Source organism: Hesperophylax consimilis, chromosome 3 (genome assembly GCF_061612785.1).
Source record: "Hesperophylax consimilis isolate HC1 chromosome 3, BYU_Hcon_1.0, whole genome shotgun sequence".
Lineage (NCBI taxonomy): Eukaryota > Metazoa > Arthropoda > Insecta > Trichoptera > Limnephilidae > Hesperophylax > Hesperophylax consimilis.
Genome location: NC_142838.1, coordinates 15,281,211 through 15,293,553, shown reverse-complemented (window position 1 = coordinate 15,293,553; position 12,343 = coordinate 15,281,211). Strand labels below are relative to the sequence as shown.

Here is a 12,343-nt window from a genome sequence, read left to right as displayed (position 1 = left end):
AAAAAATTAATTTACATAATATGTAATCCATTAATTATTCTAATCTATCACTTAATCGACCACGATTGATGAAAGTAATCATTGGTTCTTTCATAAAAATCGTATACCTCTACACCAAGAGTGTACTGACACTTGTTTTTTTATCGGGGCAAGCCCTAGGAAATAAAAAGTAAAATTTTGGCGCACCTTGTCAAAACAGTAGACGCCAAAGTAGGTGAACACTGAAACCAATTACATTTGGATGATTTGTGTTTTGTGTAGCACCGTTTTTGTGAAAAATAATCTCCAGTGCGATGTGTTGGGACTGTTAGGTTTTATAAAAGCCTTGGTAATTCAGCGCCCTGTGCGGATTGCTCCAATTACACCTGTATAGGTCCGGCCCTGAGTATTTGATTTTCGATTTCAAAAGATTAAAACATCATGTCCTCAGTCTTCTGTTACGTTAAGCCGCTAACATTTTTTTAATGATAAACTAATGTTTATAAGACAAGGTTTTTATGCATAGCACAAAGGATAACAATAAAGCTTATAATAATTTGTTATCGTCAACATTTTGGTAAAAATTACGGCAATAGTAATTATAATTAAAAAGCTCAAGAAATAGTAATTTCAAGAATTTTTACTTTAATTATTTCCCCTTCAAAGTATACAGGATAGCAGCCAGATATGTATACACTTGGGGAATAATGTACAAGATGAGGCATAATAACCGTATGTTATCCTCTCCCTTTCTTGTTAATTATCCTCAAATTACAATCACTAAAACATCAGTTCCACAGCACATTACTCCTACGTCCAACCCAATCTTGAACCTTTATCTGACCCAAGCGTTTCGCTACTATTCTCCCATTTCCTCTGCTATAATAATCCATCTTTCAAAATCGACCCACACACTTCAAAAACGGAACTCATTCAAATATTATGTAAAATCTACCTATTAAGTACGTACCGAAATTCGCATGCATTCAGAATTCATTGTTCAATTCAATCAATTGCATGTTCAATTCTCCATGATTCAATTCATCACAAGCTCATCGCCCCGGGACCATTTAATGGATAGCCAACATCTCTGGCAAAGGCCCCTAGTTGTTTGCTACGTTTGGTGACATATCAGGGGTGCACGGGTTCACGGGGTGATTGACCAGAAAGGGAGAGACTGGTTGAGTGAGATATCTTGATGTCTCCAGCAGGTCTTTCTTGGATGCCTGTCACTCTAGGACACACTTACCCCCAGATTCCTACCCGCTCCTCATACGTTTTCTCCAGAACTTGCTCTCCTGCTTTTCATTAAAAATACTCCTGTGTGGAAGGCACAAAATCTCATACAAGACGTAAAAAAAGAAGAAAAAAAAACATTCAAACAAACCTCCAAAAATTGTGTATACAGACGGACTAACCAGCAATTTATAGTAAAAATTGTAGCACATTTTAGTTTTGTGATTCTAATTTTAAAAAAGGCTTTGGTTAAAATTTTGGTCAGCTCACTAAAGGTTCGCCCCATCCCATCCCCGTCTATCCAAAACTGGAACGGGACCGTAGCCGGCAAGGCTGACAATTAGGTGTCTCCACAAACCAAAATGGCATCTACATTAGTATATAGTTACCCCAAATAAGCTCAGGAATGGGTCAGGCACGTCTTTTACACCTTAAATATAACATCTAAATAATGACAATGTCACTTACGATCCTCGTCAGTCAGACAGAAGATAGGTGCGCTGCGCTTTCCGTCCCCAGCCGCGGTGTAAGCCAGGACCTGCACCGTGTAGTTGGTATAGCGCCTCAAGCCGTGCAGGTAGGTCTCCGCACTAGTTGTCCTTTTGACTTCGCCGTTTACGCCGGGTGCTTTAGGGGGAATATTATTAGAAGTTTGAGAAAATTAAAAATCAACATTGATGTTAGCAATAATCTTTAGTAGTTCTTTGGTGATCAATTTGGTGATCGGGGCTTTTAGAATAATTTAATAGTAGCTTCATTTAAACAAAAGTAGAGTCTTGACGTAAGAACCGATAGAGGAATCCATCTGGTCCTTAAAACGGTTCAGGAAAGTGGTGGGTGCCCTCGAGTCCTTTGGTGATGTGCACCTTTATTTCAAAAAAAATCCTTACATAGTATTTTCTGTTGCGTTGTTTTAAATTCCACATCTAAATAATTTGAAAAACTGCTGGTACAAGATAAGAAGAATAAGACGTAGAAAGGTATTCTCACCACTAATGTGTGTGCTTTTGTTGTTATTATTTTTAGCAGTATGATAATGTTCATTGTTCATCAATAAAAAGGAACAAATGGTTTTTAGGGCTTGTTCTCTAAGTCCTTAACTATTTGTTGTAACTCTTACAAATAGATTTGTCGGGAATGTTCGAATTTCGATAAGTTGCCTAATTTTCCCTAGCCAACAGTACTATTGAAAAATTGAGAAATTCAACACGCATTCAATAAAACAATACTTTTCCCTGAATAAAAAAAGCTTCGAAATTGAGAATATACAATATACACATGATGTCCGGAAATAGTGGGAAAAACGGGTAACTGATGAATCTGTAAAAATTAACTATCAATCACAATTGGAGTCGATTGCGTACCATAACATTTTTTGATTTTAGCTTTCGTTTTTGAGTAAATTGAGTCCGAAGGAGGAATTTTTTAGGTCAAATTTAGAAAAAAGCCCAAAAAAAATTTTGTGCCCCCTCAAACCCAATATAAACCGATTTATAACAAGTTTCTTAAGTTTTAAGTTCCAAAAAAAGTTATTTTTTAAGATAATATCAATACATTTGTTATGCCAAAACGTTAATTAATCGATTGAAAAAAGGCAAAGTAAGCTCCAAAAATTATTAAAAACAGGTTTTTTTTCTGATATTTAAAATGTTATAGTATATACATATTAGTAAATGTTGTATTATCTTTAAATGCAACTAAAGCATTTGTTGAAAGGTTTTGCTCTATTTCAAACGAGTCGTGTTTTATAAGCGCACTCTCTCTCCCTTTTAAACCATCTTTATTACGTATACTACGGGGCCTTAAAATGCATCAAAACCGTAGACTCGGCTAAAGCTTTTAACCCTGAGTTACTTTAAAAAAAGTAAAAATAAATTAAACGTGTTTTCTGTGTTCGAAAAATAAGTTTTTTGGGTTTTCTGTGTGTAGTACTTCTGTGATGTAGATTGTAGATTTATTTGGACGTTTACCACCAGTTTTCGAACACTGTGATAATTTCAAATTATTAATGTGATTGGATACTTACATCCTTGCCCATCGGTTGGTTTGTACACGACTTTGTATCCTTGAAGGACACCTCCGTGAAGTGTTGAAGGAGGGGGTTCCCACGACACTTTGATGCTTTGTGATGACAGCGCGGAACACAGCACGTTATTAGGGGCTCCTTCAGGCACTGAAATTGGAAGGTAGGTATTTAATGTTCCAGTTTTCGTAAAAAAATTGTATTAGGTAATTTGATGTAAGTGAGAAGGATTTACTTTGCCCGCCTTACATATAAACGCGGTGTATATATTACGCGGCGTGTAAGGTTGGACTAGTGAAATACTTGACTTTAAACACGGCTTACGTATAGGTAAATCCGTCTTATGCACGATTTCACTGTACCAAAGCTGAACCGCGACGTAATAATATTTTTAATAGGTGAGGTGGAACAAATTCAACCATAGAGAGGAAATTTATACTTGTTTCTCGAAAGAATAAAAACTATTGATAGGTGAGTTCTGGCGACACGAAATTTGAATCTGTTTTGAATATAAATTTTCTACGGAACTATTTTTATCTTTCTGTGATATTTGACGATCATTTGAAGGACATTTCAAGCCATTGAGATAATAATTCTGAAAAAGATAATACCCCTAGTACATATAATTTTATGTATTTAAATTCAAATACCTTTAAAAAAATGTGACTGTCATTTTCAAAATTCAAAGTGCTTTTTGGAGAATTCAGACAAGCGATAAACTATACCTAACTATAATTTAACATTTTTAACAGAAGATGATTTAAATGGTCGTTTTAAAAATTGGAACTGATTTGCACATATTCAGACTGTCCCCATTAATGTTATAAATTAAGTTGAGAGGCGAATAATTTTTTCCCTCCAATAGCCCAATTTGACCTCTAACTCACAGAGGCCAGAAACTACCAAATCCGGTCCTCGCTACTCGCATGAAAATAGTGGAACACGTTTCGACGAGATATTAGCACGCAAAAGGACCTGTGCGACTATTCCGTATTTTTTACGGGCTGCGCTAATACATAAAAAATCAATCATATATTAAGTACGGGTTGTTTCACAGAAATTAAAATGTAACATTGTTATCAAATGACCAGTCAGCACGACTTTGTTTTTCGACATTTGAGAGGTCCTCGTTAAACGCTGATTCAAGCTGTATATCAAATTGTATTAAGCTGACAAGCTTAACACAATTTAGCTTAACAACTGGACTTATAAACAAACCTCCTTCTTGCGTGGTAGCTGAAGCTGGCAAAGATGCGGGTCCTGCTGCCACTCCGTTGAAGGCTCTCACGGTTACCCCGTACCGCGTAAACTTTCGCAGACCCGTCAGCATCGCCTCCAGATTGGACCACCCGTTCACCGTGATGGACTTGCTCGAGTTGGGGTTGAAGATTGGAAAAGGGGAGTTGCTGTTGAGTTCGCTCCAGGTGACGAGATAGCCCAGGAGCTCACCGTTCCAAGAGTCGTGTGGAGGTGCCTAGGAAACGAAAATTGTTAGCATCTCTATAGACTGTTAAATATTCTGTACAGCGATCCATGCTAATTGTTGAGTCTAAATTACCATGGAGGGCAATGGTCTACCTTATTCAATTCGATAGATATGTATGAAACCATGGATATTGAAAGGGAGATGGGCTATTTACCATTGTTGATACGAAACCTTATGCGCAAAAGTGTTGCTTTAATCGTTACGCACAACAGCCCTCCACTTTTGTGCCAATAACTATATAAACATCAAACATATAACTTTCCGTAATTTTGATTATCCGTACAGTTTGATTGTAGCTTGCCAACAGTTGGCAAGTCTCTTTTATGTATCTTTGTGTGCATGGTCTACAATGGGATATAATATAATACGAACGTTTACAATAATGCTAACAGTTTCTTGTATTCATTTGGAGAGAACAGAGTTTTATTAAATTATCGTATTATCGAAAGTTTTGTCGACAAGGCGGTATTGTATTGCATGGTATGCAATTTGTAGGTACATTTCCCTTTGCGGTTCATGGCCATCATTGTCTTCCAGCACATTATGTTATTGAATAACGCCGACTTAAGTTTTGGTTTTTCTGGATCGTGACACCAAGCGATGTGACGTATAAATAGATCCCTCAAGGCTATATATATATAACTATATTCCTCTCCTAATATTTAGAGGCAGCTAAAAGTCGTCACTCGTAAGAACGTAAAAGGAAACTTTATTAATTATACACACGACTAAAATATTTGTTTTTTGGTTTGAAAGGATCAAACATGTATTAACTTAATCTTTTGATGATTCATCATTTTGCTTTGCTTTGAGAAAATCTATCGAGAATATTCAATGACACATACTGAACAGAAACAAATCAATCGATGCGAATTTTTCAAACAAGTATTAATTTTATATTCATTATTAGCATATCCCAAACTTGGTGCCCATATTGTGATAACACAACACACCGGTCAGTGGCTAATTTGGCATCGCGTTTGTGTTCTTAAGACCTCCATCACAACACAAGCAACAATTTCCGCTTACTGTGGTGGTAGTAGGTGAATTTCAAATATTGTCAGGCTGTTTGTAACCCGGGAATGTTTTGTTTTTCTTATAAAAAAATAGTAAGAATACATAATACAAAGACATAGGAAAACTAAGTATAATATACTAACAAAAATAATACTCCAAGAAATCTGCTCCACAGTCCAGTCTTTCACTTCATAATAACTGGTTTGTCTCAAAGTCAGGATTGGTATATAAATTAAGTATATTTGAAGTAATGTCATACCTTCCACGTAACGTGCAATTCTCCTTGTCCACCAGTTTGCACCATAACGTTCAAAGGAGCTTCCATAGGTGCTGAAATAAAAAAGCATATTACAAAATGTACTTTCAGCATAACCTACGATGATACCATTACTAAGCTCACTAATCTGCAAAAAATAAAAATCACCTTCCTCCTTAGTTTTGACTACAACGGGTTCCGAGTATGTGCTTTGGTCGATGGTATTATAGGCTGCTAGGCGCACAGTGTAGGCAGTAGCGGGGTGCAGGCCTGGTACAAGTGTTTCACAAACTATAGCTTCCGAGAGCCCGACGACTCCTCCATGCCTTTCAAGGTCTGCACTGTTAATAAATAAAAATAATTATTACTATGAGGTTATCTTATTTTGTTATTGTGATCAAAATATTATATTATTTTAATTAATTCGAGTCAATGCATTGACCGTAACGTACAAAATTCAAGATTGAAACGTAACCAAAGATCTTGTGAGAGTTGCAAGAATTTGTGTTATTTCAATTTTTTTAACATTTTAAAGAATATATATCTAATACAGACTGTGGCACGTTACATACTGGAAGATATTCTAAGTATCGCCTTAGTGTGTGACTACCATTCAGAATTGAATCTTTGCTCGAAATGGCTTAGGCCGTGTTTGGTGACCAGATATGAATAGCAATTTACTCTCCCATCCTTCCCCTCCTCAATACTTTCAGCCTCACAATATAAATTGGATAGCAACGCGGAAAACAGGTCCCAGAGTAACAGAGATGTGAACTAAAGCCAATCTAGGAAATTCCTTGGTCATGAGGTTTGACTTTTCGTGCGATTTTTTTCACATTTTTTAGTTCCTGGGTAGGTATTTAATTTCCTCGTTTTTGATGATCTCTGGATGGAGTTGACATTTTACTCGTTAAGAGAAAAATGTCAATTAAGCACGAGTGTTATATAATATATAATTTTCCAACTAATGTGTACACAAAAATATCTTTATTATCTCCAATTTACCTGTTGTATGACACTCTAACATTCTCAAGTGTAATGTTCACCACATTTGCCGATAGCCAATCATCTTTGTTGACCGAACCCAGCAGTTGATATTGTGCCAAATACCCCAACAGGGGATTATTGCCGTCGAAGCCTCTCAGCCAAGAAACCTTCACCGTTCTCCCCCCAACTTCCACAACTTGGAGAGAGACTGGCGGGTCAGGGCGCTCTGGAACCAAACCAAGATATTAAAGATCCATTTGATTTGAGCAGATTGCTGCACTGCATCGATTATACTTATATGATTATTTCAATATTTTTTTTCTGAATTCTGTATCTGGGTGGTGTCTTAAAATTGATATTAAAATATATACAATTTTTTTAAATCTCACAATTATTAGTGTATTATTCAATCAACGAATGCTGCTTTTTTAAATCAATTCAAACGCTGTGGGTTACGAATTATCTGAAAACATTTGAAAAATTCCTACTATCAATGTTGCTAATACAATTTAGAGAATTGAGCAGAGAATTGATGTGGGAACCCTACGCATTTATCAATTCAGCTTCTTATTAATAGTATATTTTATGACACAGATGATATTTAATTTGGTAACGAGGAGACCAACAACCCGGAGTCGAAATATTTTTCAGAAAAGTCAACAACTAAATCTGGTTCGACTGAATCGAAAACCGAATTCATCCGATGATCGTGAAATTACAGCCAACATAACACGATTAATTTTATTGTGTTGCTTTTGAATGGTTTTCTCCTTAGAAATAATTAATTTTAAGAATGTTAAAATCCATACAATACGCTATGTACGTACACCTAACCTAACCGAACTCGGAACTTAGTATGTTTGCGAGTGAAAGGGCCAAATTAATAATTCTCAATATGACTTTAATACCTATTAGCATGTATTATACAGTTAAATCATTTAAAACAGATCCTTGCTTATGTAGTGGTGTACTGGATGGATCAAAAAATTGTTTTATTAAAAATAAATAATTTTTGTTACGAAGCTGAAAATTAAAAAAAAAAAAATAACATTGCCGAATTGAATCAAGATTCTAAAGTTGAACTACTTACCTATTTTTGAAAATATTCGGGGTAAGAGCAGTGGCGACTTGTACTCACAAAAATGGGAAGTGCGCTAAAGATATTGTCGGTCTATCCCCTATGCTAGATAAACACTAGACCTGCTGGAATTGTCGATTTACAAAAAATGTGAACGCCATCTCGGCGCGACAAATAAATGTATTGTATCTTCGGGTATTTCCGCCTAGCACCAGGCATTGGTGGACGCCGTTCATGTTTCGGAGAAATTTCAGTACTATGGTCAACATTCGTGCTCTGTGCGCATAAATAATTGATGTTCCCAAGCGACATTTCTCGATGAGGGATATGGAATCCGCTCGCTCTATGTAATTTATGACACGTGATACAATAACGAAATTTCGAACCGGTTGAATTTAGCTTAATACTTTTATAGTATTACATTTATATGTTCCACAGTGTGAAGGGTATATTTTGAGAAAGGAAGGAAAGAAAGTTTTGGGAAGGAAAACGGTATGAGGGGTTGGTAAGAATCTGAGGATCAATGAATGTAGGAGTGATTGACGTATAAAACCATCCCCCCCACTGCCGTGCAAGGCGAAGGGTCGAGAGAGAGTCCGGTTGTTGAGGCTAAAAGGTCTCCCTCAACCAGTCTCTCCCGATGCAATTAGCAGTAGGTGTGCAAGCGCATCCGCCTCCAAGATCTAGACAAACCTCACTCCATGAGCCCTGGCACCCCTGCTCAGTCATCGTAGCGAACATGTTGAGATGGCCTATGGCATGACCTACATTGCTATGTGATTTGATTTTTGGTGGTTAGTTGATCGAAATTTAGCGAGTGTGTTGCTCCAACACTCTTTAGCGATAGCTGCCAATGGGTAAGAAGGAACTACGTGCAGGTGTTTCAAACAAGTTCGGAATTTTTTTTATACTTTTTATGCGATCGGTATGAACAATTAAATTCAAACGTATTTCCTTTAAAATGATTTGCCTGTACTTTATTTTTGTACTTTGCTTAAATGTTAATTTTACCTTGAACTGACACGTATATTAGATGTTCACTCCTGCCAAAAGCGTTCTCAGCTTGGCACCTGTAAATCCCAGAATCTCTTCTCTCAGCTCTACTCAAACTTAATTGTGATCTCAAACCCGACTCAGTTCTAACTTCTGACATGCTGATCCTGAAAGTATAATAAAACATGTAAGTTAAAACAATAAATTTTCCTTAGCACTTTACTTGGGTGTAGGTACTATACACAAATGATAAACACCCATTTACCGGTTGTTTATCAGCTGTGTAAAATTATAAACACGCTTATTAGTAAAGGAGTAAATATTAATTTTATATAAGCATCCGGTTGAAGTAATTCTTACCTGTAAGTGTTCAGATCGATTTTTTTCATATTATGTGTCCATAGAACTTTGATTGGGTTGTCCCCAAATACTTCACATATTAGTGTAACGGGATCATTCCTCCTCACAGACATATTTTTGGATGTCATTTCGAAGTGTGCTGGTTCTACGATAAAAATAAGCAATACAAGATTATTGTTTTGTATAACACACCGTAAAAGGTATAAGTTAACACGGAGACAACTTACTGATAAAAAATATTGCCAATTTTTAAAAATCTGGCCAACTTGTTTGTGTTTCGGTTAAAAATGGGACTGCGGGGCTTTAACGAATTAACTGTCAGGTTTCGTAAAGACCTGTCGGTAAAATGTAATTGGGATGTCCAAAACAATTATATTTTCGCATTTCGTCTTTATATTTATTAGAATAAGCGCAGCTGCGTGGACACGTGTTCAGATACATTCTGAATGTACTCATAGTTTTTAGAAAATGGCGTGCCGTCACAGGATTTTAATTAATCAGCCATACTAATTTTTCTCCGTGCAACAATGTTTCATAATTTCTTCAAATCAATTATGTGCATGGTGAATAATTAGAAACCTGGTTAAAGGACCATAATTTTTTTAAACACAAGATTTAATTGCTTCTTGTATATCGGTTATTTAAATTCACATTTTACGTTATTTTCACGATTTTAATAGTTAACAATACAAGCAAGAGGTTCTAAGGTAATAGACGTTTTCGCGGTTTTTTAAGGCTTACTCGTGTAGTATTTCATTCTCTAACATATCAAAATTTAGATTATCAATCAGGAAATGAATTCCAAACGGAAAACAAGTTTTCGAATATGGTTTCAAGGCAACTAATTCAAATTTAAAAAACCTTGAATAAAACGTAAGTTTGTTTATTATTTTCCAATCACAAATTTTTAGATACTACTGCATACAAAAAAAATTCATCGAACAAAACACAAAACAATTTTCTCATCAAGTGATTCAATCTCTGATTAAAATACAAACCATTAACAGTCACGAATATCTGTTTGCTTAGGCCGGATCCAATTCCGTTTTCCGCCTTGCAGAGATACTGGCCCTCGTTATACGTGGCCGTAGCTGGAATTACCAGCGACCCGTTCAGCATCACCATTTGCCGGCTGTCAAAATCCACTATCGGCCTAAAGTCTAGCTGAGTTACACCTGAAAATAAATAAGAATGACATTTTTTTGAAAGACATTCCTATAATGATGGTATTTTAATTCTGTTTTTTTTTTTGACGAACAATTTTTCTATAACAATTTAAATTTGTAATTTTCGATTTTTCGCAAAAATGACATGTCGTTTTTATTTGTGAATTCAGCGACGTTGACGTCACGCCGCACAGTGGGCTGAAATTCGCCTTTCATAGACATAGAGACTTGAATTTTCAAGGGTATTTTTTTTGGCTAGAAATGGATTCTGCTGATCATTACTATGCTATAAAATTTCGTATGAAGCAATTGCGTGTACAAATGAAGGAGTTATCATTTTTTTAAGAAAAATTTGTATGGCACTGACATCAAAAATGAGGCTATCTCTGGAATCATAAGGTTGGCCGTTATATCCTTACATACAAATATACTACTATATATTTGTATTTTTTGACACACTTCGTATTGGTCCACGAGATTCAAAAAGGGGTACACACGAGCGGACCCCTATTTACATCAAGTCATTATCAACATTCAGGAGTTATGTAAATAACCTTATATACCAAACACAGATTACATACATAATACCAATAATAAACATAGGTATATAAATATGAGTATATGTTCCCTTTCTTGTCAGAATTAAGGCGATATAAGACTCTAATAAGGTAGTGTTCTCACGAAAAAATAAATGATTACCGTATTTGACGTTAATAGGTTTAAGAAAATATTCGGCAGGCAAACGGTCGACGGAAAAAAATCGGCAAGTGGTCTACGGGGCAAGAAAGTTTGGGAACCGCAGCTTTAAATCATTCACATATTTAACTGTATTCGTAGTTTGTGAAATTACCCCATTCTTTATATTTATTGGAAAAACTATGGAAACGCTTAAATCGGGAGCGCCGCAATATCAATAACGTCATCTATGTACTTAAAATGCACGAATTGTTCTTACCATTAAACAGGTCTTTTAATAGGTAAGTCTGGGAATACCAATTTGAAAGATGTCGCCAATTTACAAAATTTCCACTTAAAGACGACAGGCCATCGACCAACGGCAGACCACTGACATTGACTATATAATCAATAAAGAATTTCCACTTAAAGACGACAGACCATCGACTAACCGCAGACCATTGACATTGACTATATAATCAATAAAGAATTTCCACTTAAAGACGACAGACCATCGACCAACGGCAGACCATTGACATTGACTATATAATCAATAAAGAATTTCCACTTAAAGACGACAGATCATCGACCAACGGCAGACCATTGACATTGACTATAATATAATCAATAAAGAATTTCTACTTAAAGACGACAGACCATCGACCAACGGCAGACCATTGACATTGACTATATAATCATTAAAGAATTTGTGATTCGAACGATTTTTGTTACACTACTCCAAAGAAATTAAAACTTGGGAAAATTTCGAGGTCACTAAATAAATACCGTGCAATACTGTGTTTATATTTTTGGGCCTAACTAATAAGTGTTTCAAATTTCACAGAGCTGATGGACAACCATTAATGTAGGGTAAATGGTTGTTTATTAGCAAGGGTGTTTAAATGTTAACGGTGCATGTTGACGCAACTATATGTTCCTCCCTCTAACATATGATCCTGCATTCCTCCACACAACGTGTTACCCAATTACCTGTCACTGTCTGACAGTGTGGATTACCTACATCAGTGAAATTAACAAAAATTTTTTAAAATAATTTATTAAGAAAACTTGTTCGGTATACAGATTA

General features: G+C 35.9%; 2 protein-coding genes across 2 annotated transcripts in view; both read right to left on the bottom strand.

The window, feature by feature from the left end:
• Window positions 1-10,543, bottom strand: part of LOC149425015 (cell adhesion molecule Dscam1-like) — a 394,348-nt gene extending 383,805 nt beyond the window's left edge. Inside the window, exons 1-9 of the mRNA XM_089647487.1 lie at window positions 10,414-10,543; window positions 9,416-9,560; window positions 9,074-9,222; window positions 7,003-7,210; window positions 6,166-6,338; window positions 6,001-6,071; window positions 4,457-4,712; window positions 3,242-3,388; window positions 1,684-1,842 (exon numbers count right to left, since the gene is read on the bottom strand). Of these exons, the coding sequence (XP_089503613.1) occupies window positions 1,684-1,842; window positions 3,242-3,388; window positions 4,457-4,712; window positions 6,001-6,071; window positions 6,166-6,338; window positions 7,003-7,210; window positions 9,074-9,222; window positions 9,416-9,560; window positions 10,414-10,540 (1,435 nt within the window). The 5' untranslated portion in view covers window positions 10,541-10,543. The remainder of the gene's footprint in view (window positions 1-1,683; window positions 1,843-3,241; window positions 3,389-4,456; window positions 4,713-6,000; window positions 6,072-6,165; window positions 6,339-7,002; window positions 7,211-9,073; window positions 9,223-9,415; window positions 9,561-10,413) is intronic.
• A 1,551-nt stretch (window positions 10,544-12,094) lies between these two features.
• The window catches only part of LOC149425014 (cell adhesion molecule Dscam2-like), a 410,035-nt gene continuing 409,786 nt past the window's right edge, over window positions 12,095-12,343 (bottom strand). Inside the window, exon 16 of the mRNA XM_089647439.1 lies at window positions 12,095-12,102. Coding sequence (XP_089503565.1) covers window positions 12,095-12,102 — 8 coding nt within the window. The remainder of the gene's footprint in view (window positions 12,103-12,343) is intronic.